This window comes from Brienomyrus brachyistius, chromosome 20 (genome assembly GCF_023856365.1).
Source record: "Brienomyrus brachyistius isolate T26 chromosome 20, BBRACH_0.4, whole genome shotgun sequence".
NCBI classification, from domain to species: domain Eukaryota; kingdom Metazoa; phylum Chordata; class Actinopteri; order Osteoglossiformes; family Mormyridae; genus Brienomyrus; species Brienomyrus brachyistius.
Genome location: NC_064552.1, coordinates 13,451,811 through 13,478,441, shown reverse-complemented (window position 1 = coordinate 13,478,441; position 26,631 = coordinate 13,451,811). Strand labels below are relative to the sequence as shown.

Sequence of the window (26,631 nt, the reverse complement as noted above, 5' to 3'; positions counted from 1 at the left end):
GCTGTTTCAGAGGGCGTTTCCGTTACGTCACTGCGTACTGCCGGCCTGAACTGGTGGGACTTTTAAATTGTCACCTGTCATAGGGACCGGCGGGGCTGTTAGGCTGAAGGTAAATATATTTCTATTTAATATTGGTTTGTATTATTAGCTTTAGTATATGACGTATTCGTACTTTTATACGTGCAGAATGAAACTAAACAAGGCTTGGTCTGGCCGCTAGAGATAAAAACACGCCAGCTGAGAGTGAAGTCGTTAACAGGACTCCGCCGGAGCTAACGAGTTGGTTATTTATCGGCTTGGGGCTGCACATCCGTAGTTCTATGACCTGTGGCCATAGGTGGAAATTAGCAGGAGAACATTTTAAACTGGATTTGAGTAGGGCTGCAACGATTCATCGTTCCTGCTACATCAGTACAACACCGTGTAAGTTGAACAAAACATCACTTGTCCAGCAGTGTTAAACACTCATAAATTCTCGATTTGCACAGCCAAATGGAGTACCTCATTGGACAGAGGATTGGGAGACGGTGGAGGCAGAGGGTCCACCGGCCAAGGACCACATATCTGTCCCTCAGCGAAGAAGAATGCCGCTGTAAACTACGCCTCTCTCGCCAGGCTGTAACGGACATCTGCAATCTTCTGGCTGACGAACTGGAAACGAATGCCTGCTGTCCCTATGCACTCCCCGTTGCCGTGAAAGTCACTGCTGCACTACATTTCTTCGCCAGTGGGTCATTCCAGCATCCTCTGAGTTCAGTTGGTGGCATTTCCCAATCTGCCGTAAGTGCGGCCATCCACGCAGTCACATCAGGCCTAGTCCGACATGCCAATGAATTCATTAAGTTCCCCATGAGGCCTAAAAGCCAAGAACGGGTAAAAAGGGATTTCTGGGCAAACTTTGGGTTCCCTGGGGTTCTAGGTGCAATCGACTGCATGCATGTGCAACTACGTGCCCCATCAGAGAACGCGCTGATATATGTGAACCGTAAGGGAACCCATTCCATTAACATCCAGGTGATTTGCGATGCAAAGTGTAAGGTTACGCATGTATTTGCAAATTATCCTGGATCAAGCCACGACTCCTACATACTGGCCAACTCTGCCATTCCTGCGCTCTTGCAGAGGGATCCCCCTCCAGAGGGATGGCTGTTAGGGGACAGTGGCTATCCATTAAAGACCTGGCTCATCACACCGTATATCATGCCTACAACAGTGCGAGAGATATCATTCAATCGAAAACATACGGAAACACATGCCATAATAGAAAGAACTTTTGGATTGTTGAAAATGCGCTTCAGATGTTTGGATAAATCGGGTGGAGCATTACAATACAGCCCTCAGAAGGTTGCAGCAGTCTTTGTGGCATGTTGTGTTTTGCATAACATCGCCATGCGTTATGGATGTCTTTTGGACATAAATGAGGACATGTTACAGGAGTTTAGAAGGCGCAATGCTGAACTGCATGTGCCGATGCCAGTGAACCCGAATACGGCAGCAGCAGCACGGGCAAGGAGAGATCAGCTGGCAGAAGAGCTTCATCATCTGTAGCCTGGTAAGCAAACCGAATGGTTTGATTAAAAAGTAAAATCCAAATCTATCATTTATTTAGACATTTTAAATTACATTGCATTTTACCAATGTTTTTCAAATGCAGGGATTTACTATATATTATAATTTTTTTTCACCTTGATATGATTAAAATTTTATTAGAATTTTTCTTAACTATTTAAAAAAAATCTTAATTTTTTTTTTTAGAGTACAGTGATCAGGTTTCCATACTTTCAGCAATTAAAACCTCACTAATTTTAGCTGTTACTTCATGACTGAATAAAATGGTTTTTAAGACGACCAGAGCTGTAATTTAAATGTAAAAAATGAAATCGCACCAAATTTTTGAAGAGAACTTTAACAGGGTGTCGGTGGGGCATTAAAATGTCTTAACATCGAGTTGCAACAGTTAAAACCTAGAAAAGTCTTAGAAAACCTTACATTTATGTCTACTAGGTCTTCATTTTTTTTTTAGGTCAAAAACATTGGTCTCCCCTTATCTGCAGTTTCACAATTTCAGTAACCCATGGCCGAAAAATACTACACAGAAAGCTCCAGAAGTAATTCAGAAGTTTTAAATTCCACACAATTCTGGGCAATGTGCTGTTGTCTCGCCAGGGACATGAAACATCCCTTCGTCCAGCGTATCCACACTGTATACACAGCCCGCCCATTAGTCATGCCGTCTTGGTAATCAGATCAACTATTGTGGTATGACAATGCTTGTGTTGCAGTAACTATTTTTTTTTTAATAAGAATGCTTTTAAGCTTGTATGTAAATTAGAGGTTGACCGATATGGGTTTTTCCTGATCCCGATATTTAGGAGTCAGGGTCAGCCGATGGCCGATATATATGCTGCCGATTTTTCTTTTCTCCGATAATTGGACGTTTTCCCCTTGATTTGCGTGGTAAAATATCACACTAATAATAAACGATACACAAAATTTCTCAACTTAGCATTTATTGAATACTGACTTGTGTAAATTAATATATAAACTTAACAAAAACACAATGCAACTTGTAAATAATAATACACTACAATAAACTTACAAACCATAAAAATAGCATCAGAATCTTTTAGTGCACAATATAGCAGCAAACTCCTCATTTCTGAGGGAAGGAAAATTTGTAAACAATACAAGACAAATTCACAATAAAAATCTAACGATTGCAGAAAATAAAATAACTTTGTCGTATTACACAGCCTTGTATGCTAAGACAATGTAAGCCCCTAATGATTGTAGATCTTAAGTGCTAAATTTCACATCAGCACACCTTGCTTAAGCTGATGATGATCTTCCTCCACAAGGGAGCACCACAATGGGAATGGCCATGGGAGGTTCCAGGATCATCTGGGGAGAGTGTTGGCGTCTCCCCGCATGCGCTCACTTAGGTTTTCCACAAAAGAAGTCTGCTTCCACTGGGTAAAAACGCAGAGCAGTGCTTTGCAATTTGGTCTGTGGCATTTGGTCGGTAACATTTTCCTGAAAGCAGACAACATAATGCATTACAACACGATAATAAAGTATTACTGGTATAAACATAATTCTTTGTACTGCATTGTGAAGGTATAGCCATGTTTACAGTGCTTTAATGCATTCATATGCATGACTGCTGTAAGTAAAGTGTTACCAATAGATCTTCAATCCCGGTTTGGCCAGTTCCTCAGGAGAGCCACCTTCTCTTTTTTTGTCGCCTCGCTGTCGTCAGACTCGGAAGGAACAAAGTCAGAGTCACTATCATCAACAGATTCGCTCTCATCGTCTGTGAAGCTGTCGTCATCCAAATTATCATATGCTTCTGGAGAATATAAAGAGATCTTAAAAATGCTTCGCTGGGTTTTGTTTTTCATGATCTATTTAAAAACTTAACACATAAAGCATACCTGGATCCTTAGTGTGTTTAAATTGTTTTTTGTGCAGTCGGTTTTTCCTGAAAAAAAAAGAATAGATAATTTGTCAACCTCTTCTCCATAAATGCAGACAGGATGCAGTTCATGATCATCTGTATTTCCAATCTTTCCTGATGTTTGTAAATGGTACATGTCCATTAGAATGTATTAATCTGCTTTAACAGCAATATTTAAATCAATACCACTTTACAGCAGACAAACCAATTTTTGCATTTTTATTTTGGTTCTATTTGGTATCTATATTTTACTGAGGTTAAAACTGTGCAGTTAAAACAATTGTGATGCATTTCATTTAGATTTTCAACTTACAGAACTAACAAAATGGTTCGTATTGTGAAACAACTCAACAGTTCAGCCCTTAAGACAGAGCTTGCTAGCCTCATTTTTGGTAGTAATTATAGTAATAGAAGTAAAAATCAGATTTTTTTTTTTTTTTGCACCATACATAAATATACTGGCCAAAAACTGGATTTGTCCACCTTGGCAAGTGGTCTGACATGGGAAATGACCAACACAGAAAAGAGAGAATTCCAAAGGGCTCAGATCCCAGCCCCACCTATAGCAGCTGGTCCCATATGGACACTCTGGTCTGTCACTGTCATACATCTCATCTTTGATGTCCTCCTCATAATCACTGTCGCCAGGGTGACTGTACTCCTTGAAATGCACAAGGTTTTTTCTAAGAGACGAAAAAATGGTCGGGTGATGCATGGCTCTACAGGTTAGCACTCTGTGCCTATGACCATATGGTTATAGTTTCACCACTGGGTCCTTAAGCAGTGTCAACCTACTGAACTAGGAATTTGTGAAACATCAACAATTCAGCCTTCAAGACAGTGTTTGCTAGCCTCACCTTTAGCAGAAATTATAATACAAGCAAATATTATTTTTGCACTATATATAAACATATTGGGCAGTTATTGGATATTTCTGCCTTGGCACATGGTCTGACATGAGAATTGACCAATACAGAAGAAGGAGAATTGTAAAGGGCTCAGATCCCAGCCCCACCTGTAGCAGCTGGTTCCATATGGACACCTCATTCTGCCCTTGGCTCTGTAGTCCAGCTCGTCAGCACCCTCCTCAAAATCGCTGTTGCCAGGGTGGCTGTATTCCTTGAAATGGACTGGGTTTTTTCTAAGAAACAAATATATATATATATATGGTATAAATAAAATACAAAATGATGGGGTGATGTGTGGCTCTGCAGGTTAAGACCTTGCGCTTGTGATTAGATGGTTGCAGGGTCCAATTCTACAGTCAGAAAAATGGTTTCACCATTGAACACTTGGAAAAAGGTCTTTACCCTCAATTGTTCCGGGGACTGATTAACCCTGCTCAAATTGTTGCTTTGGTTAAAAGCATATACAAAGAAATTTGATTAAATAAAATCAAACACACAAAACTAATACGTATGGTGCAAGTACTAGGGTTCAAAACTAAAATCGTAAAAACGCATAAATGTGCGCATGCGTGATGTTTCGGAGGACCGATGTGTTCACATTACAGTCAGATACAGGTCACTTGTAGTTATGAATGTGAACCGTCAAGATAGACAAATCTGATCTGGGCAAAAAATCGGAATTGAATGATGTGGCTGGCAATGTGAACGTAGCCTTAGTCTGATGCGGCAGAACAGTGAATTTATTTCTCAGAGCAGGTTATCATTGGTTTAACTGCAGTCAAATTTCACCGAGTATCATCTCCATGCCCCTTTACCTGTAGCAGTGTTTGCCGTAGGGACAGGAGACTCGCTGTGAATGCTTTGCTTTTAGGGGAGCCTTTGCCGCTGTACGCTTGGCCTTTTTGGGAGATGACGCAGAGGCCTCACTTTGTCTGTCATCTTCCTCATTGCTTCTCTTCCTCTTTGTTCCCTGCCCGAGTGAACTCTCTGTTTCACTCTGCTCCAGTTCCTCACTTGATGAGATGCTCCATCCATGCGCGGAGCTTGCCATTTTGGCCTGGGATGTTGTTGCCTTCCGTTTGCTCCTCTTCACACCTTTTGAGGTGGAGGGGCTCTGGTCATCTTCAATACTCCTCTTCCTCTTTGTCCCCTTCCCGAGTGAATGCCCTGTTTCATTCTGCTCTGCCTCGTCACTTGAGGAAATGCTCCATCCATGTGAGGAGCTTGCTTCTTTGACCAGGGATGGGGTCGCCTTTCCTCTGCCCCTCTTAGCACCTTTTGAGGTGGAGGGGCTCTGGATGTCAACGACCCCTTGGATCATCCACACAGGCAGCACCCTTTTCCTTTCCTCCACTTTTGGACTTTCATTCCCAGAATCCATTGTACTGGTCTGCTTCAGAGAGAGAGTCTTATAGCTCGTACTCATTGCAAGTCTGAGTGTGGAATGATCAAACAAATGGAACAACAACAAGTTTATAATACGTCGTTTACTGAGATGGCCAATCAGTTTGAGGCATGTCATAGGGCGATTTACAAAATGTGGCAGTTTTGCGTCACTGTAGATTCTAGTTATCACGCGCCACAATGTAGTTAGCAACTTTAGCGACAGACTGACCTACCTGTAGCGACTCCCCATGAAAACTATCCAAGCTACATATATATTAAATTTAATGTATGATGCTCATTCAACAGCATTTTTCAATAAAATAAATACATAAGCCCAGTGTGCTTTTTGTCAGAGTGATCAGTCTCCGTTTAGGGTACAAGACGTAAGTACTTTTTCATATCTTCGTGCGAAGTATACCGAAAACTACACGCTTCACGGTAGCATTAAGCAGAGTCTACCGCAGTGCTTTTGCAGGAAAATACAAAATAATTAATAATAGTAACTTAGGTCTAACTACAGGACTGACGATCAGAGTGGCCAAGATGGCGGATCAACTGGTGTTTTGGTAAAAGTGGATTTTAAAATTCTTTCACGCCATTTATTAATGTTTCTAAGACCGTTTTTTTTTAAAAACGGTTTGGTGAGATTTCTGCGGCATTGTCGACTCTATAGGGTTAATGCATTAATGAATAGCTGTTTGCTAACATCGTAAATTGTCTTATCAGAGAACTTTACTCTCTTTAAAATATATAGGTAGATTATTTTTGATGAAGTACGACAGGCAGGTAGATGTAGCAATAAATTGGCATCACCGGTAAGCTATTCTGATAAAATATGCCAAAATGTCAGGACACCGGCAAAGGGCGGGATCCGGCTTCGTGATACAGGACCCAAATGTACTCGATAAAAACAAATACGTGTCTAGGATTTGTCACGATCCGTGAAAACGGGTGAGGCTAACGGGCAGGCGAGTAGGCAGGAAGCAGGCAGACAGGCGGAATTCGGAGAAAACTAGGGGTTTATTAAAAGGAGCGGACCGGGCAGAACAGACATCTACTAACATCAATGACAGACACTGAACTGAGGCAAGACGGGGACTGAAATAGACCAGACAACGGGGTACAGCTGGGTACAATCAGAGAAGCACAAGTGGATAATCAGGGGGGCGTGGCACACACGAGGATCGTACGAGCTGGGCGTGACAGGATTGACTTCTGGTTAATTTCTGAATGTATTGATACAGACTGTTCATGTAAGTATTTCACCAACTCCTCTCACTGATCATAAAGTTGTTTTTATTTAAATTTTAAAACATCTACCATCTGTCACGTAGCAAACCATACGTATTTGAAATTAAATAACTCATTATTAAGATATGGGGCGGCATGATGGGGCAGTGGTTAGCACTGTTGCCTCACACCTCTGGGACCCGGGAGTTTGCATGTTCTCCCCATGTGGTTGTGGGGTTTCCTCCGGATACTCCGGTTTACCCCACAGTCCAGAAACATGCTGAGGCTAATTGGAGTTACTAAAATTGCCCGTAGGAGTGCATGCGTGAGTGAATGGTGTGTCAGTGTGCCCTGCGATGGGCTGGTCCCCCATCCTGGGTTGTTCCCTGCCTCGTAGGCTCCGGACCCCCCGCGACCAAGTAAGATAAGCGGTTTGGAAAATGGATGGTATTATAACAGATGAACTTAAGTTAATTTCTAGTCACTGTTATGATTTCTATAAGAATTCATATACCTCTAACTACTCACATGTAACTGCCAAAGCCTTTATAAGTTCACTTTATGTGAAATGCATTGGAAAACATGATTTGGAACTTTGTGATAAATGCATTACTTCTGAAGAAGTTGTAAAGACAGCCATCTTAAAAATAACAAATCTCTTGGGACAGATGGTTTATCTGGGGAATTTTATAAAGAGTAATGGCCTTTATTTTTTGTCCAAAATCAGTAAATATTTACTCTTAAAGTTTTTAGCACCTTTCGTACTCAAAGTGCTCAAAGCACTTTGATATATGACAAAAGTCTAGAAGGAAAAGAACAGACAGACAAAGCAATTGAGAAATGGATGCTAAATATTGCAAAAAAAGGAATGTAAAATGAAAGGACGAAGGAAGTCATACGAGAATGTTCATAATTCCCAGCACCTTCACTAAAGGTCCAGTTTCAGCTGAAGAAAAACAACCCCCAAGCATGATGCTGCCCCCACCACGCTTCACCGTGAGTGTGATGATCGTTTGGTAATGCACAGTGTTGCTTTTGTGCCAAACATACCTTATGGAATTGTGGCCAAAACGTTCAACTTTGGTTTCAACAGACCATAACACATTTCTCCACATGCTTTTTTTAGTGTATTTTTTTGCTAAATTTAGCCAGATCTGGATTTTTTCTTTGTAAGAAAAGGTTTCCGCCTTGCGACCCTACCCCATAGTCCAGACCCATGGGGAATATGGGAGAATGTTGTCACATGTAGTACACAACCAGTACTTTCCAGAAATACTACGCTTCTGACTGATACCTTTCAAAAATGAGATAATTTTGATGCTTTGTAAGCTCTCTGCAAACCATGGTTTTTACTGTAGGATGCAACTGAGAAAATGTCAGGGAAATCTTACTAGGACAGCTGAAATTTATTTGTGGTTAACCAGAGTCACTTTAATTCATGGCAGGTGTGAACCTAAATAGACTGAATGCTGTAATTAAATCAAAAGGTGCTTCAACAAAGTATTAGTATTAGAATTATTACAGGAGTGTACGCTTATGCAAACAGCTTATTGTACATTTATTTTTTATTTTTCCCCAAAAAAGATTTGTTTGTTTTCAATTGAATTGTACAGGTTATAGGTCACATTAACGGTGAGAAAAGTTTTGAAATTATTTATCATGATCTAAATTTTTAACAGGGGTGTGTACAATCCACTGTATGTTGTGAATAATTGTAATTGTCTTTATTGGTCAAGGTCATTTTTTCATACAGGTAGACAGTTGAAAGGCTGAAATATATATTGTTTTGTCATTCAGTGTATTGCAACTTTTGTGTTACACCACAGTGTCATCCATTACACTGAATGACAATATCACTACACAGATTAGTCAGTGTTGCTGTAGGATGCCTTTTGGTGTCCAGTGCATAAATAATTCATTTACCATGTTAATTGAACATAATAATGACTATGAAAGAGTTTATTATGGTGGGCTACATTTTTATATTTCTGATAAATCAGGGACATTTAATACTGACACGTGTTTTAAACTTAACTATTAACGTATAGTTATTGAATCCTTTTTTTGTATTTTTTATGACTAACACTTAATGATTTATGATTTTTATTGATGTCCTCAAACAAAGACAGAGTTGCAAGGCACAGACAAAAAATAAATGCAGACCCAGTAGCTAGGGCTGAGTTCATAGCAAGGAGAAAGGTGCTGAGGATTGTCATATAGTAGCCTACCACTATTTCTGGACCACAAAATTTTAAGTTGCATTACACTTATTTTTTATGCTTCGAGACCCCTTTTGTCTTTGCCCCACATTATATAATAGTAACTTGTAATAATCGATAAAAAGAAAGGAAGGGGGAAAAAAACTACAGGACTAATCCCAAACACGTGACCCATGGCGACGGATGGGCGTTCCCGATACGTCGCATATAACGTGATCCGGACATTTTGACCGTCTCAGGGGGCGTTTCCAATACGTCATGGTGTAAACAGAGCCGGACGTGAACTGCGGCATTTAAACCGTTAGCTGTCATAGGGACCAGCCGGGAAATTGCGCTCAAGGTACAAATATTTTAATTTAACGTTGGTTTTGTATTGTTAACTTTAATATATGACTTATTGGTACAGTGGTGCCTGCGGTTCACGAACACGATCACTGCTCGATCACTTTGGAATTTGCGACGAAAGGCAGGTTACGCGTCTGGCCGGTAGAGATAAAAACACGCCCGCTGAGAGAGAAGTCCACCGTACAGTGGAGTGAAGGACTCCACCGGAGCTAACGTGTTTATTTATCGGCGTGGGGTTGCACATCCATATCTGTGTTGATGGCGGCATCAGTGCTCTGTTCGTGCTGTTAAGAAGGGGGCGATTAGGTGCAGAGGTTACTTTCGCTTTTTCGCGTAACGTTGGGTGAAAGTTCCGGAGCTTGTAGTAGGAAGGAATTTCAAAGACATTTCATTCGTGTCTCTAAGTTGCCCGAAGTGTACAAATGTATCTGCGCAGTGAAAGACTGGCGTCTTGTCCAGCCCTTTGTCCTATGCTGTCACAGAAATGGTTCAACGGCCAACCCCGCTTGATCTATATCTAGTGAGCGACAGAGGGCAAATAATTGATTTTAATCATTTAAATGGACCCTCACGGGGAAAAAAGCTCACTGCGTATTTTTGTTCATTTCATCGTGGAATCAGACCCTACGAGGGTTTTTGTATTGCTAAACATTCATTTATTCCTTAGGCGGCGAACACCTTGGCGTCTCCCCGCATAAGCTCACTTAGGTTTTCCACATCTCCAACCGAAAAGACTGGCTTCCACTTGGTAAAAACGCAGAGCAGTGCTTTACAATTTGGTCTGTGGCGCACTGGGCGCCCCACGACAGACATATGAGAGGCGAGTCGCTTCCGCAAACATTTCACGCTATGCAAGGGAAATTTGCAGATAATTATAAAAGACTGCTGATGGATATACAGCGCGGTTTCACTTCGCTTCAGTTTTTCTCTGCAGAAGGACCAGCTCGGTAACTGCATTACCGGGTTTAGAGAGCGGAAATGACGTGTGCTAATTTCCGCTAACAAACCAGTGACAATTTTGCAGGTATCGATCAGAATTAGCATTCGCTTGTGTAAATTTGCGTTATGAATCCATTCCGTTTAGCTGTGCTTTTTAAAGTAGGAGGCTGGAATTGCATCGCTATGTGCAAATTTTATACATGTTTTGAATTATTAGCATGCAACAAAACCTGGGGGGTTCCATACAGTAAGATTTCTCAGTTAGGTGGGTTAATTTAAGATAAAAGTATTGATCGAGGTAAGGAGAGTTAGGTAAGGAGCATTCCTATTGGACAATTATGACTGATTATGATCTAAGAAATCCGGCATCGTGGAACTCTCCCCTGCTCCGGAGCAGGTTTGCTAAGTGGAGTTGTTGCCATAACAACATACCCAGCTAAGAGGTGAACCATTTTAGTGGGACCAGAAACTTCGCCTTAGACTATGTTAATGTGGGTTCGCCAAGATCTCATAAAAATTGAAGCATGATAAATATTACACCTTTAGTTTAATCAAGCGCATGCTAAGTTATCTGGCGCACCATTGTGTTTTAACAAATATTTATAAATGTCATTCTGCAGATCTGAAATTTAAGGAATGCAAAAGTAAGACCAGTCGCAGGTTTCTTTGTTCATAGTGTGTACATTACTAATACCAGTATAAATTAATTTCCTGGTTGCTCCTGGACTAAATATTTCTTATAAACATTAGCATATCGCCCCCTATAGTGCTTATTTTCAAGGGATGCCACAGAAACAGATCAACTCAAACCTTCACGCTGATAAGCTCCATTTAATGTCCCATTAAAACTTGTTTGGCTGAACCGATTCTTGGTCTTTGAAACAATTCTTTGTTGGAGTGAATCTGAATGATTTCAATAAGAAAATACCTGTATTTTACTTTTTACTAAATCAGCTTTATCTCACTTAGTTATTCATATACAGGTCCTTCTCAAAAAATTAGCATATTGTGAAAAAGTTCATTGTTTTCTGTAATGTACTGATAAACATTAGACTTTCATATATTTTAGATTCATTACACACAACTGAAGTAGTTCAAGCCTTTTATTGTTTTAATATTGATGATTTTGGCATACAGCTCATGAAAACCCAAAATTCCTCTCTCAAAATTAGCATATTTCATCCGACCAATAAAAGAAAAGTGTTTTTAATACCAAAAAAGTCAACCTTCAAATAATTATGTTCAGTTATGCACTCAATACTTGATCGGGAATCCTTTTGCAGAAATGACTGCTTCAATGCGGCGTGGCATAGAGGCAATCAGCCTGTGGCATTGCTGAGGTGTTATGGAGGCCCAGGATGCTTCAATAGCGGCCTTAAGCTCATCCAGAGTGTTGGGTCTTGCGTCTCAACTTTCTCTTCACAATATCCCACAGATTCTCTATGGGATTCAGGTCAGGAGAGTTGGCAGGCCAATTGAGCACAGTAATACCATGGTCAGTAAACCATTTACCAGTGGTTTTGGCACTGTGAGCAGGTGCCAGGTCATGCTGAAAAATGAAATCTTCATCTCCATAAAGTTTTTTAGCAGATGGAAGCATGAAGTGCTCCAAAATCTCCTGATAGCTAGCTGCATTGACCCTGCCCTTGATAAAACACAGTGGACCAACACCAGCAGCTGACATGGCACCCCAGACCATCACTGACTGTGGGTACTTGACACTGGACTTCAGGCATTTCCCTCTCCCCAGTCTTCCTCCAGACTCTAGCACCTTGAATTCCGAATGACATGCAAAATTTGCTTTCATCCGAAAATACTTTGGACCACTGAGCAACAGTCCAGTGCTGCTTCTCTGTAGCCCAGGTCAGGCGCTTCTGCCGCCGTTTCTGGTTCAAAAGTGGCTTGACCTGGGGAATGCGGCACCTGTAGCCCATTTCCTGCACACGCCTGTACACGGTGGCTCTGGATGTTTCTACTACAGACTCAGTCCACTGCTTCCGCAGGTCCCCCAAGGTCTGGAATCAGTCCTTCTCCACAATCTTCCTCAGGGTCCGGTCACCTCTTCTCGTCGTGCGGCGTTTTCTGCCACACTTTTTCCTTCCCACAGACTTCCCACTGAGGTGCCTTGATACAGCACTCTGGGAACAGCCTATTCGTTCAGAAATTTCTTTCTGTGTCTTACCCGCTTGCTTGAGGGTGTCAATGATGGCCTTCTGGCCAGCAGTCAGGTCGCCAGTCTTACCCATGATTGCGGTTTTGAGTAATGAACCAGACTGGGAGTTTTTAAAAGCCTCAGGAATCTTTTGCAGGTGCCATCCATCCATCCATTTTCCAAACCGCTTATCCTACTGGGTCGCGGGAGGTCCGGAGCCTATCCCGGAAGCAATGGGCACGAGGCTGGGAACAACCCAGGATGGGGGGCCAGCCCATTGCAGGGCACACTCACACACCATGCACTCTCACATGCATTCCTACGGGCAATTTAGCAAGTCCAATTAGCCTCAGCATGTTTTTGGACTGTGGGGGGAAACCGGAGTACCCGGAGGAAACCCCACGACGACATGGGGAGAACATGCAAACTCCACACACATGTGACCCAGGCGGAGATTCAAACCCGGGTCCCAGAGGTGTGAGGCAACAGTGCTAACCACTGCACCACCATGCCACCCCTTTTGCAGGTGTTTAGAGTTAATTAGTTGATTCAGATGATTAGGTTAATAGCTCGTTTAGAGAACCTTTTCATGATATGCTAATTTTTTGAGATAGGAATTTTGGGTTTTCATGAGCTGTATGCCAAAATCATCAATATTAAAACAATAAAAGGCTTGAACTACTTCAGTTGTGTGTAATGAATCTAAAATATATGAAAGTCTAATGTTTATCAGTACATTACAGAAAATAATGAACTTTTTCACAATATGCTAATTTTTTGAGAAGGACCTGTACTGCATTTAGGTAAAAGCAAGCATGCAAGCACATAGAAACATGAAAGAATCATTGTCCACACTCCAATCATCATACTGTAGTTTATGAATCGGCTGTTGTCTATGAATGGGTTTATTTTAATATTTATCATATATATTCATCGAAAATGTATGGATGTATATTAGCAATAACCATAGAGTTGAAAAAGGGAACATACACTAGAAACAAAGTTATGGTGATTAGGCAAAAGGTAATCAGCCTATGTGATGCTTTTAATTTATTATCTATTGTTTTTTTTTTTTCAGCTATTTATTAAACTGTCTGGCACTGCAAGCTATGCAGTATGTCTCCAAGTGGAACCCAAACACACGTCATTTCAGTGAAGGAAGCTCCACCCTGATCCTAGTCAAAGAACATTTTGGCAGAAACTTTGCTGAAAGCCTGCCAATGGAAATGAGCTTGAAGATTTTTAGCAAACTGGACATCAAGAGCCTGTGCAGTGCTGCGATAACGTGCAAACTGTGGAACTGCATTATCGAAAATAGCGACTATCTGTGGAGGACGCACTGTCTGACTGTGCGTGGTGTCTGTCAGAGAGAGGTGGATGGGGACAGAGGGAGTGGCCTTTCCTGGAAGGTTTGTCTTTACCGTTACAATTGTTTTTGCTAGGATGTGTGAACATCTGTGATGACTGTGATGAAACACGGCTGATGCACAGAAACTTTTTTTTCTTACCTTGAACAAATGCTGTGATACGTTCACAACAGTCTTAAGCCAAAGGCAGTAAGGTTATATATCCTAAGTATTATTATTATTATTATTATTATTATTTATTATTAATAATAATAACAACATCACAAATAGCCTGTTGCAGTCCTTACTGCTTGAAGTGTGCTTCATGCTGTTGGGGATGGATGGATAGATGGATGGTTTTTTCACTCTTTCAGGGAAAATTGCATGAATGACTTACTGCTCATTCTGTTCTCTGCTTCTGTGTTTGCACTGGAATGCGTTTACAGGAAGGGTTATTTGACAAGAGAGAGTGGTTAAAAGAGTGTTACAGTTTTATGTTCTCTTGGTGTTAAGTGATCACCGTTATGTTGTTGGTTACTGGTTCGAATGTGTCTCTGTGTCCAGGTTACTCTAGTACGAAATTATCGGAAGGGGTCTGTGAAGAGAGAGTGGCTGAGAGGCAGATTTAGCAACATTCGCTGTGTGGAGGATCTCCCTGACCAAAGCATGTGTGTCCTGGATGCAGAAAGCTGGGGTGAGATCCTGGAAGCTGAGCTGGAACGATAATATATGAGAATGCTGAGGGTTTTGAGCACATCACTTTATGATTATGTTATTTTACCTTTCATACAATTTTGCACTTAATATTTGTATATATTTTAAGAATTTAAGTACATTTTATAAAGTAATCAAAATCAAGTATACATAGAAAATTGTTATAAAAAGTAAAAACATTGACAAAATGTAAGCCGTGCCATTACTACAGCAGTTAATCTCAATTTATAATAAAATTCTTCCCTGTTAGTAACATACATGTAGTGTGGTGAAGTCCAAGTAGAAAATTGTTCCATTTGGAGGTGGGGGGTTTTGAACCTATCCAAAAGCATCGTGCTGTACATGGAGTCACGAGTCACACAGGACTATGTCTAGATTTTAAACCTGCAAAGAGAAAGGCATCTTGGTTTTGATGAACCTTGAAAAACAAACGGATTGTTATTGTCTTGGAATCTATTGCTATGCTTCACACAGGGGGGCAATTGGGGGGGGGGTTCTCTTGAAACGGCACCAGTGTATCCCCCGCCTCGTGAATATGTGAATAAATCACCCAGACCTTATTTACTGACCGACAAACACTGCTGATGTGAATGGGTAGACAAGTGTAGCTTGTATATACTGGTTAATGGTGCAATTGTTACGTTAAATAGACTGTTCATAGTAAGCACTGAATTCCCGAAAAAGTCTTATTACCTTGCTGCTGATACAGCCTGTGTTTGTATGACAAATAAAATGTTTCAGGAAAAATGTTCTCGTGACTCTGCAACTTGTGTTTCGGAAAGACGGAAGTGTCTGCTTGTTCCTCATTTTATTCAGCTTCTTTTAAGACTAGAAATATGAATATTCAAACCTGTCAAATCCTTATACTACAAGCACGACGTGTCTCAATAAATAATCAGAATGAGATAAAAGCTGCTCATTATAGTCTCAGATCTCAGTTCACGATGCTTATGCAATTGGCATTAGTTCAATTCTGGAGAGAAATGGGACCAGACAATCAACACGGGGGAAAAAAAAAACAATTATATTCAGCCAGCATTTCAAATATTTATTGTCAAATGAATAATTGTTCTTTTATGTTTTGAGCATTGCCTTAAACCTGTCACAGATGGCACAAGCAGCTTATAAATAAGTAATGAGAGAACTGTCATCACTCTTGTGTTATCGGGTGCAATTGGTGTTAGCCACATTCGAATATTTCTGCACCCACAGGAAGCACAGCATTGCAGCTCTCCGCCGTTCGTACAACAATTTGAAGGACTTTAGTAAAGTACACAGTCTTAAATAAATAGATGCGCAGTAAATTCTTAAAATGTGTCTAAAACCGTTGGATAAGATAGTTATTAAATAATAAGTAACAAAAAGAGAACATGAAGTGTAGGTGCCCTTATAAAATCTTTTAAATACATTATAGTTATTTCTCCAGTAGTAGAGCTTCTATGTGCTATGTACTGTGTACTTTGTATGCTTAAAGATGGGTATATATACCCATGGGTAATATAATTAATAATCCTTTATCAAAGGATTGGTTCATAACCTATAGATGTGCAAAATGATTCACTGAAATTAATATTTAACAGCAAATAAACTGAAGAATGGGTGACGTGATAAATATCAGTGTCCCCTCTTACTTCCGGTGCTCGAGGTTTGGATCTCACCTGCCCTGTGTGTGGAGGTTGGAAGACGCTTAGATGAACTGTGCGATATTTAGTCTGTGCTTAAGATATAGTATAAGCCATAGACAAATAATTATTGTTCTCATCCAGTTGCTATTTTCCCGTCTTAGCGACTTCATGAATGGCTTGAATCCATTCCTTGCGTTCCTTTGCTGTTGTTGCTTGCAGGAAATAGTGAATTTCATCCGAAGTGATGATTTCAAAGAGATTGGCAGCATCATCACTCTTCTTAGCTGAGGAAAAATGGGGGGATGTTATAGCGTCATTCCTGAGCCATTGTTGTCTACAATAAATGCCTGATGTCACCCTCTTACCTTCGGGTAGATGATCCACAGCAGTTACGACCGAGCCTCGGAGGTGGATGGATCCAAGGGGATCACCTCCATCCTAGCAGGAAAAGAGGTGAAAGAGGTACCTCTGTGTTTATTCCACAAGAAGGGATCACTGTTGTACCGTTAATCAGGTTACAGAGAAATCCATACATCTTCTAGCTGCTTAAGCAGTTCATCCTCACACTGAACCTGGCCCATCTCCAGAAGGACAAGAGAGGAGACACCCTGCACAGCATGTCAGTTCATTACAGAGCAGTAAAGAGATACTGAGTGCCAAATACACAACACAACACAGGGGGAACATGCAAAGTCCACACACACGAAGCAGCACACGGCACAACATTCGAACCTCCAATCCGGAGGTATGCGGCAACATTGCAACCCTGAGCCATTTTAAAAATATCTCACGTTCAATTATTTATCTTACTGGTGAGACCAAAGTGCATAATTAGTTTTAGTATTATTTATCTTAAAATTATCTTCTGCCAAACAAACACAGAGAGTAAAATATTGTTACCAAATATGAATGTCCGATGAGTTTATTCAGTCCAACTTTTTCGTTATAAGAATTCAAGTTCTACATGATGCTGTATTTGTATACTTAAAATTCTCTTGTAATAAGATATAACTCTAGTTATATCTTGAATGTCAGTTCAGTCAGCCTACAGTGCAAAAATAACAGTTATGAAGCTAGCTGTATAAATATAGATACTATAGACACATTCAGTAGCCCCAAGCAGAATACAGGTTCATGATAAAACACTTAAGGGAATGTTTTCTACAGGACTCAGGCCATTTGCAGATACCTTGGTTGGATCGTAGTAGTGCAAATATGGAGGACTGTCTCTGAGAATAAATTTCTGGACTTTCCATTTCTTTCTGCGATGCCCCTAGAAATATAATTCAAAATAATTTCTTTGGGTGGTTATTTGGGGGTATTTGTCAAGACTACAGCTTCTGCCTCACCACACGAAGTACTGCATAAAACCCTACTGCCATTGCATGCTTTACCTGCTTCACCAAACATCCCTGCTTTATGATAATGCCCTTGAATTCCTCCTTTGTGACAGTGTCCTCGTCACTTGAGTACCCCTCCGAGAAAAAGCCACTGTCCATCTGCGAGGGAACATATCAACATATAGCATAAATAAAACAGCATCCCTCATTAACTCCTATCTCAAGCAGCACAGGGCACATATACACACATTTACACAACAATGCTACTTATTTATTACACCTATTTACCACAATATTGTTGCACCTTTAGCCAATACTCTTAAAAATCCATCCATCCATTTTCAAAACCGCTTATCCTACTGGGTTGCGGGGGGTCTGGAGCCTATCCCGGAAGCAATGGGCACGAGGCAGGGAACAACCCAGGATGGGGGGCCAGCCCATCGCAGGGAACACTCACACACCATTCACTCTTAATAATTCTACTTACAAAGTAATAGAAGGCATCTGATTGGTCCAGCAGAACAGACACCGACTGCATCGCAGCTGCCTTCTTGGACACTTCCCCAGCTGGCTGCAGGTACCCCTCGTCCAGGAGCCCTGTAGCTAGCATTAGCGCCTCTGTCCTGTTCCTGGCTCGCCCCTGGGACACCAGCCAATCAACCGCTTGGCTGCCTACACAGAGGAGAGGAAATAATAATAGAAATAAAAAAAAACAACAGGGACTGCAAATCATGTACCGTCTCAGCTACAAGGGAGAAGATGTTTTAATGGCAGCTATTTTGTGTGCTTGAATTATATGTGCTGTGTATTTCACTCAAGGTACAGGGGTCTGAGTGAAGAAAACCTGGCTGCTGTTCTCCTATTAGTCAGACCGCTTTGGTCTTTCTTTGTACCTGTGAAGCACTGGTTGAATGTTCTCTTGTTTCTCTCCAGCTTCTTCTCCTTTATTCCAGTGTTTTGGTCTTTCATCGAGTTATACAGTTCACTATGGGGGGGAGTAAGCCAAAGACACGTGGCCTGCGTCAACATGATTATGTCACATGAGACCTGGGCAGGCTGAAGCCTGGAGAAAGCACACTACCCAAGGTAGCCTTGTCGGTAGCAGGAGTGCAAGGATACAGAGGCTATTAGCCGTTAATTAGAGGACCCTGTAATACGACCAAATCCCCTCCATTCTACTAGAGATCCCTTATGATTTTGACACATTGATCATTCAGAAAGGTACCTTATATTTACGGTGCTGGGCAACTGACTGGCCCTCCGTACGGACCTCCTTGCAAACTTCATGCCCCCATCTAGACCAGCGATAGTCTTCTGAATGTCTTTGACCCAAACCTCCATTTCTTCCAAATGAGTGGCTTGGAAGAAATGGTCGTGGCTTTTCGGTGTGCTGATCTTAAAAACAAACTGGACAGGGATATGGTGCAGGAGAATAAGGAGAAGGGTAGTCAGCACAGCCCCAAGCAGACCTGACCGCCGCAGGAAGACAGGCTCTGCTAATACTGGCTCTGCTAACACTGGCCCTGCTAACACTGGCTCTGCTAATACAGGCTCTGCTAACACTGGCTCTGCTAATATAGGCTCTACTAATACAGGCTCTGCTAATACTGGCTCTACTAATACAGGCTCTGCTAATACTGGCCCTGCTAACACTGGCTCTGCTAATACAGGCTCTGCTAACACTGGCTCTGCTAATATAGGCTCTACTAATACTGGCTCTGCTAATACTGGCTCTACTAATACTGGCTCTGCTAACACTGGCTCTGCTAACACTGGGCTCCTGTAATAGACATTTTCTAGTGGCATTTTCCCATAATGTGTTAAACTTATACACAGAGATTAAAGATTTAAAATCTAAATGATATATATTCAGTCATGTTCCTAAAAAGCATTTTTTAGGAAAATGATTGAATTGCATCATTTGTAGCCCTACTCTGCAAATGAAAATGGGCGAAAGTGCGTGAAGGTGAATGCATGTCATTCACAGGCAGGGTGTTTGCAGGAGCTCCTTACCGTCCTTTTCAGGAAGTCTTGGCATGTGCTACTCAGCTTGGCTCCCTTCAGCGGGATCATTGCTTTGGGAGTGCTGTCAACCTTCTTCCTGTAGATCTCCACACCATCATCTGACAGAATCACCCACACCACCTTCCAGGAGTTCAGCAACGTGCGCTGGCAGGGGAGGGGGACGGGGTGGGGCTGGGTGAGCCACGTAACACTGTTTTTGGCTAATTCACGGCACTATCTTTACAGGATGGAACATTTACACAAACTTCCTATATAGCAGTGCCACTACTTGCTTGGTAAAATGGATCAGAGATAAAGAATGTACTAAATGGATCAGCAAAACAGAAGTATAGAGATACATTTTTTTGTTACATTGTAAACAAAACTGTTACTGTTTTCTTACTCTTGTAACATCTTGTAAAGTCACAAATTTCACATGAAATCTCACACTTCTTGTTTCAGTAAAATGTACACAAAATTATAATGATTTCCTTTCGATTATGGAAATCTGTTACCAAGAATTCCTGAGTTAGGGTTGAAATCAGTTTTCTACAGGGATCCATCAGACTCTTTTTAAAATCCTTGATGTGTTTTAAAAAGAAGTATGCCATTTTGAATGCAAATCAAATAAAAAATATTTCTAAATTCCTGTTATTGAACCACAGAGAACTCGTGCATTTCTGCTGGCTTCATCTTATGATTTACAATTACTTTGAGGAAATAGATTTTACGCATGTTCACAAAAATTCTTAAATTCTTTCTTCACATCAATCTCAGAGTGAATATTTGCAAGTATAGTTCACACACACACACACACACACACACACACACACACACACACACACAAACACAACAGTCATAATGCAGCTAGAGGCCCAGTCTGTTACCTTTTTCACTAGGTAGCCCTCCCTGACTTGCTGTGGCTCCATGTAGAGAGAGCTGACGTCTGGCTGCCTGCCTTCTCCGGTCTCATCGGCGTCGCGCTGTAATGTTTGCGGTCGGCAGTATCTGCTCCGTCCGCCTCTTCAGAAATTGACTTCCTGCTCAAGAGCTTTTCTCGGCGTGACGCACATCGGTGTGACAAAGGGCACGCAGAGACTTACTTCAGGTTCACCTTTATCTAAAATATGCAGTAGACATTACAAAAAAAAATCCATCCTTACTTTGTTCTTTAAATGAAAAACACAATGTGATATTTTTAGAGACGTATTATGCCATTTAATGGACTGCATTGTCAAGCATTTGGCATGCCCTAACATAATTTAACTTTACTGCCTCGCCCCAAGCAGCGACCTTCATGTAATTCAGGTGAATAGAGCGAGGAATGTGAAACAGCGGCCACATCCACACAGGATAAGCACAACTATGAGGAAAACCTGCGACTTTCAAGCCAAGACTGCACAAGGCACCTCTTATGTAATGGGTAAATGCCACGCAAACAGAAGTTACTAACAGTAAGTAAGAAAGGGACATTCAAAACGCAGAAACTTGGAACAGGGCTTAATAGCCGTTGATTACTACCTAAACATTTTGGACAACAAACCACAGCTGCACCAATAGCAGGTGTACACTGCAGAGTGTTCTAAGCAGTATCCTGTCTTCATCCCTTATTTTTTTCTCCAGTTCTTAGTAGTGTTGCCATCCCCAAAACAGGGAAGTGGATCCAAGAGGCCTATTTAAGCGCCACTGGCCACAGTGTCTCACTGGACACTGAGCGCCACCTGCAGGGCTGGCATGGAACTCAGCAGCTTAAACTGATACTGTTGTGTAATACCTCTTAAAAATGCAATGTACATGGACACCGAGTACTTTTGTATTGTTGCTTTGAATTGTAATGCTTTTGGTTTCATAACGAATTAAGAAAGTAGTTATTCTCTTGTCGCTAGTTTGCAATTGAAAACATTCACGATTAAACATTACAGTATGCAAAAGATAAATGTTGACCCAATTATCAACTGATTAATTAACCTATGGATTGGACCAAAAACAGTAAATTAAAGGTATGTTTATTTGTGCATGTGGTACAGCACTGTTAGCCAAAGATGCCTCTGAATCGGCGTATTTCTTCATTCTTTCATGTCCTTCATGTTCTTTTTTTTGTGGGGGGGACAATTATCTGTTAGAATCTGTATGTGTACGGTATATGAAAGTACACCCAGTGGACAGTTAATTAAGCACACCTGCTTGTTAATGCAAACAGCCTGCTCTGCTTCTCTAAACAGCCAATAACGTGGCTGTAACTGAATACACGCAGCATGGAGACAGGCCAGGTCGAGCGGTTCACTTACTCTTTGACTAGCCTGATGCCTCATCTAAGCAAATTTAAAAATGCTGTGGTTGTTGGTGTCAAACACGGTGGTTCCTGCATCTCCCTCCAGTGACTGCAGAGGTACAGGAGGATGGTCTCGTGCACGAAGGGCACCCTTGTGGTCATCCCTGTGGCTGAAAACCGCTTCTGAATGAGGGAGGTCAGAGAAGAGCGGCCAGAATTGATAAAGCTGACAGGAAGGCCAAAAATAAAAGTGCTGTGGCGAGCTGCTGCTCTGAAGAAATTCTGGAGGCAAAATTTGGGCCTACCTCATACTAGCTAGGTACCTCGTAAAGTGGCCATTGAGTGTATATACATACTTGAAATAAAAGATAACATAGTGAGGTATAAGAGTATTTTAAAGCTCTTTATTAAAACTCACCATCCCTTCCCCCTTGTGGGCCAATAAAATATACCTGCCAAACCTCTAGCAGAAGCTTCTAAACATGATTCCCTCTTTGACACTTTTCACAAAAAGCCCCAAGGATGTCATGCAAAGCATTGTTGTGGTTCAAAGTGGACTTTGTGTATGTACCTCCATGGAACGCCCTGCCCTACGGATATGATAAGAAGCAGCAGCAGGATTTGGAAGGAATCAGAGTTACATCTGTCTGTGATACAGAACATAACAAACATGCCCGGACAGGGACAGGCATTTGATGTGCTGTGATTTGCTGCGGTACTGCTTGCCCCAAAGGCAGAAAGCCCTCCCCCTGTTTTCACTTGATGGTTCAACCTACCTCATTGTCCACAGAAACTGCAGCTGATAAGAGATCGTGTCTAACTGGTTTCAGTACATCACAGTATTTACAGTACATTGCAGTACTTTTTATTGCAGAGGTCCTGGATCTGGAGGTAAACTAATTAGTGAAAACCCACAAGGAAGTACTTTGAATGGAAAATGAATTATATATTTCTCTCAAATGACTTCGGCCAGCAAACTCTTCCTTCACACAAAGCTTGATGGTTTCAATCATGAAAACATCCCAACTATGATCAAGTACTGAATTGGTAGCTACATATACATGGAAAGCATCCCCAACAAACCTGTCCTTAAAGGCTGTTCAGCAATCTTAATGTAATTCTTGCGTTTGGGTTTAGGGTTATTTTAAAATAGTAAATAAAATTATATATTAATAGTAGTGATCAGGTAATGTTGAGATCATTTGACCATGAAATTGAAAGCATTAAATATGGCAGTTAAGGTCCTCCCCTCTGCTCAGGTCATATTTACATTTATTTACATTTACATTTATTTAGTTAGCACTGTTGCCTCACACCTCTGGGACCCGGGTTCGAGTCTCCACCTGGGTCTCATGTGTGCGGAGTTTGCATGTTCTCCCCATGTCATCCTGGGGTTTCCTCCGGGTACTCCGGTTTCCCCCCACAGTCCAAAAACATGCTGAGGCTAATTGGAGTTGCTATATTGCCCATAGGTGTGCATGTGTGAGTGAATGGTGTGTGAGTGTGCCCTGCGATGGGCTGGCCTCCCGTCCTGGGTTGTTCCCTGCCTCGTATCCATTGCTTCTGGGATAGGCTCCGGACCCCCCGCGACCCAGTAGGATAAGTGGTTTGGAAAATAGATGGATGGATATGAAGGAGGAGAACACATATCCCTGACCCTGGAGAGATATGGGCCACCATGCTAACCGGTGACCGATTATTCTGTGTAAATACTGTCTGATTGCATTCACAGTTACACACCCATTTTACCAAGTCTGTGGTTTCTGATCGGTCCCCAGTGCATCCTTAAAACAGTCACAGTCATTTTGCATGCATTGCACCTGGTTACAGTTCACTAATGAGAACAATCTTCTTTATGAGGCTGCTTTCTGCACGCAATTAGTGGAGCATGGCATTATATGTGAAATGCAATGATCAGTGCAATTACAATAGCAACAATAGTAATCATAATGACGGTATGCTGAAGGGAAATAAAGAAAGATTTAGTATAGTATGGTACTAGATTTAGTACAGTTGCCTGTACTAAACTGTAGCACAGTACAGTAGTCTGTGTGTGTGTGTAAGTATGTGTATGGATTAGGGTTATATTAGTTTGTGTGGACTAAATGTTCCCCACAATGTAATGAAAACCTGCTTTTGACATTGTGGGGACCATGTTTTCTGTCCCCACAAAGATCTGTGATCGCAATCAAAAAAGGTAAAACAAAAACGCCAAAGGTCTTGTATTTTGTTTGGTTACGGTTAAGGTTAGGGCTGGGTGGGGGTTAAGGTTGTCATTGCTGGGATTAGGGTTTTTCCTATAGAAGTGAATGTACAGTCCTCACAAAGACGTGAACAGAAACGTGTGTGTGCGTGCATGCGTGCACATTTCCTGCATACCATCCACAGTATTCTCCTGCCTTCTGCTCTATGCTTACCTATTGCTTATCTAAGATACAGCTGCTGCTTTTGTTGAGAACATGAAATTCGATTTGATTCTGTCTATCAAATCTGACTGTGATTTTATTATATTAAATGCCTGCTGGTCATGTATGAGATGAGGCTCTGAAACTCACTGCTGCTGGAATTACGGTACACTGTGATCACCAGTTGGTTTTATTCAGTGTGAACCAGTAATATAAAAAGGGAAGTATATTAAACCAGGGTAATTACCAAGCTTTCACCTTTGCTCACGCATGAATTCAGTAAGTGGACAGTTTAGTTATATATTAGGATATATGGTGTGATATGGTCGGTTGAACACCATACAGCTTAAATTTATTGTTGTCAGTATTATTTTACATTGTCGACATCTTGTTTTTCTACCGATTCTACGTACATATATAGCTTATGTATACAGATCTAACTTAAATATAAATCTTAAAAGCCATAAGAATTCAATCACTTCAGACTAGTGAGTTATTCAGCAGTTCATCTTTCCCCAGCGCATGTGGAAGAACTCGCTCCACACCAGCCTTGGTGATACAGTCATTAGTGTGAGCACAGTCATGTTACCCTCACAGTAGCGGTCTCATACTGCATGTACGCCAGCATAGGCCCCCACCCATAGCTAACATTTTGCGGGTATTTTGCATATTTTGAATCCAATGCATTTAATTTTTTGCCCAAACCTGACATCCAATTGGAATCTGTCACGACATGGACTGGGAACTCTTAGTTTAAATACGTCTGTTGACTTTCAATCTGCACAATCTTCCTTAAGACCACTGGACCGTCTGCTGCCGGAAACATGTAACCAAAGGGGCTACTGACTAAATGCCTCGAGGATGCGGTGTACCAAAGGCAGACCGGAAAACCAGGGAGAAGCACCAGGACATAACCTGCAGGATTATTGCCATTGGCTCTCATAGCTTAAACTCTGCATATCCTCCCATTCTTCCCATGGACTCTTTGTCCCGCTTCTGCCTGGGATCTGAATCTGACCTGTCAGATTCCGCAAAAACATCTGACAGGACACTATATAAACAAATAACCCCCGCTTTCCACATTACCCCCTCCCTCTTCCTGAGATTACTCACCCCCACAGACTGACACCAGTAACTTTATTTTTATGTTTATTAGTCGATTTAGCAGTTTTTACCATTCATTATGGTACTGTCCTCTCACTCCTTGTTTACATACACACACGTCGCACGATGTATGAAATCCCTTTTGTCCAGCTCCCTTGTGTTTGTCTTATGTTATGCACTTCAGGTATTGCGGTAACCCTCCTCCATCAATGCTGTTGTATATGCGTGTGCCAACAATGATATCCTGATGTAAAATGGCTGCCCACTCAGCCTACAAAGTGCTGATGTAGTTTTTATGGCTAATAAGAGGATGCAACCTACACTAGATATGCTAATCCTAAAGATGCTATACAAGCAAGTCTGTGAGGAGTGTTTTTCAAGTTTACATGTTTAATTTTTTTTTTTTTATCAAAACATTTGCATGTGGTTGGCATGGTCGCTATAAGGGTAAGAATGTGGCCTTGTGCCTTCAGTTTTTTTTTTTCATTGTGATTCTTGCCCAGACATGTTTTCACCGTGTTTTTGGGTTACCACAATTAAACAATGTGCAGTTTCTAAACTGCCCTTAGCATGTGCTCTGCTATGGACCAGCTCTGCCCTGTACTTTCCGCAATAAGCCCCAGACTCATTACTATCCTATACTGAAAACATTTCTTAAATTGTCTACAACAAAATATACATAATTTGATGGTTTTCACTTTTAAGACTAAAAAGGCATATGACCACAATGTGACTGAAATTAGTGTTTTTTTTCCCAGTGCCTTCACATATCGCCAAACAACGGTGAATTTCAGCATCTCTTTACTGTCAATTGCCGAAGCTACCACAAGAGGGAGCACTACAAGCGGGGAACCACTGCCAGCGCTGCGATTCATCAAATTAAAATAAGACGTGTCAATCAACACCAGACATTTCAGCAATATAAAAATGCATCATGCTCTGAAATTGTAGATCATAACAGCCGAGACCGTATTTAGTGATGATGTATGGTATGTTACACTATTCCAGTTTCCAGTGTCGCTAGCTACATCCACGCTCAGACAGTAATTATATGCATTATTACATATTACTGGACATAGTACTGGTCAAAAGCACGAAGTAACTTAGATCCTTAAAGGAGCCACATCCCATCCAGAAAATGCATGAGTAATGGTTTACTTCGCCCCAATAAACCAAAGCGCTTAT

The 26,631-nt window shown here is 41.3% G+C and overlaps 4 protein-coding genes across 12 annotated transcripts; 2 read left to right on the top strand and 2 right to left on the bottom strand.

Moving 5' to 3' along the window:
• Positions 1–10: 10 nt before the first annotated feature.
• LOC125715657 (putative nuclease HARBI1) lies at positions 11–26,613 on the top strand. 5 transcript variants are annotated; one of them, XM_048987459.1, is made up of 3 exons: positions 11–109; positions 489–1,552; positions 26,205–26,613. In XM_048987459.1, the coding sequence occupies exon 2, from the start codon at positions 493–495 to the stop codon at positions 1,546–1,548; it is 1,056 nt and encodes a 351-aa protein (XP_048843416.1). In that variant the 5' UTR covers positions 11–109; positions 489–492; the 3' UTR covers positions 1,549–1,552; positions 26,205–26,613. The 5 variants fall into 5 exon arrangements, with proteins under 5 accessions (XP_048843416.1, XP_048843415.1, XP_048843414.1 ...); XM_048987458.1 differs by lacking the exon at positions 26,205–26,613 and adding an exon at positions 3,260–3,378; XM_048987457.1 differs by lacking the exon at positions 26,205–26,613 and adding an exon at positions 3,211–3,378.
• Positions 2,923–5,643, bottom strand: LOC125715663 (aprataxin and PNK-like factor). 2 transcript variants are annotated; one of them, XM_048987470.1, is made up of 6 exons: positions 5,181–5,643; positions 4,473–4,598; positions 4,018–4,140; positions 3,435–3,481; positions 3,182–3,346; positions 2,923–3,033 (listed from the first exon to the last, which is right to left on the bottom strand). In XM_048987470.1, the coding sequence occupies exons 1-5, from the start codon at positions 5,414–5,416 to the stop codon at positions 3,192–3,194; spliced, it is 687 nt and encodes a 228-aa protein (XP_048843427.1). In that variant the 5' UTR covers positions 5,417–5,643; the 3' UTR covers positions 2,923–3,033; positions 3,182–3,191. The 2 variants fall into 2 exon arrangements, with proteins under 2 accessions (XP_048843427.1, XP_048843426.1); XM_048987469.1 differs by having other exon boundaries at positions 3,182–3,349; positions 5,181–5,641.
• Positions 6,870–15,443, top strand: LOC125715665 (F-box only protein 48). Of its 3 annotated transcripts, none has more exons than XM_048987474.1 (3): positions 6,870–7,004; positions 13,715–14,045; positions 14,547–15,443. In XM_048987474.1, the coding sequence occupies exons 2-3, from the start codon at positions 13,746–13,748 to the stop codon at positions 14,706–14,708; spliced, it is 462 nt and encodes a 153-aa protein (XP_048843431.1). In that variant the 5' UTR covers positions 6,870–7,004; positions 13,715–13,745; the 3' UTR covers positions 14,709–15,443. The 3 variants fall into 3 exon arrangements, with proteins under 3 accessions (XP_048843431.1, XP_048843429.1, XP_048843430.1); XM_048987472.1 differs by lacking the exon at positions 6,870–7,004 and adding an exon at positions 9,388–9,540; XM_048987473.1 differs by lacking the exon at positions 6,870–7,004 and adding an exon at positions 11,607–13,162.
• On the bottom strand, positions 15,730–21,032 carry LOC125715656 (pleckstrin-like). Of its 2 annotated transcripts, XM_048987453.1 has the most exons (9): positions 20,553–21,027; positions 19,675–19,830; positions 18,887–19,068; positions 18,555–18,646; positions 18,149–18,333; positions 17,716–17,820; positions 17,511–17,594; positions 16,687–16,759; positions 15,730–16,605 (listed from the first exon to the last, which is right to left on the bottom strand). In XM_048987453.1, exons 1-9 carry the CDS (start codon positions 20,592–20,594, stop codon positions 16,466–16,468), a joined length of 1,059 nt encoding a protein of 352 aa, XP_048843410.1. In that variant the 5' UTR covers positions 20,595–21,027; the 3' UTR covers positions 15,730–16,465. The 2 variants fall into 2 exon arrangements, with proteins under 2 accessions (XP_048843410.1, XP_048843411.1); XM_048987454.1 differs by lacking the exon at positions 17,511–17,594 and having other exon boundaries at positions 20,553–21,032.
• Positions 26,614–26,631: the final 18 nt, after the last annotated feature.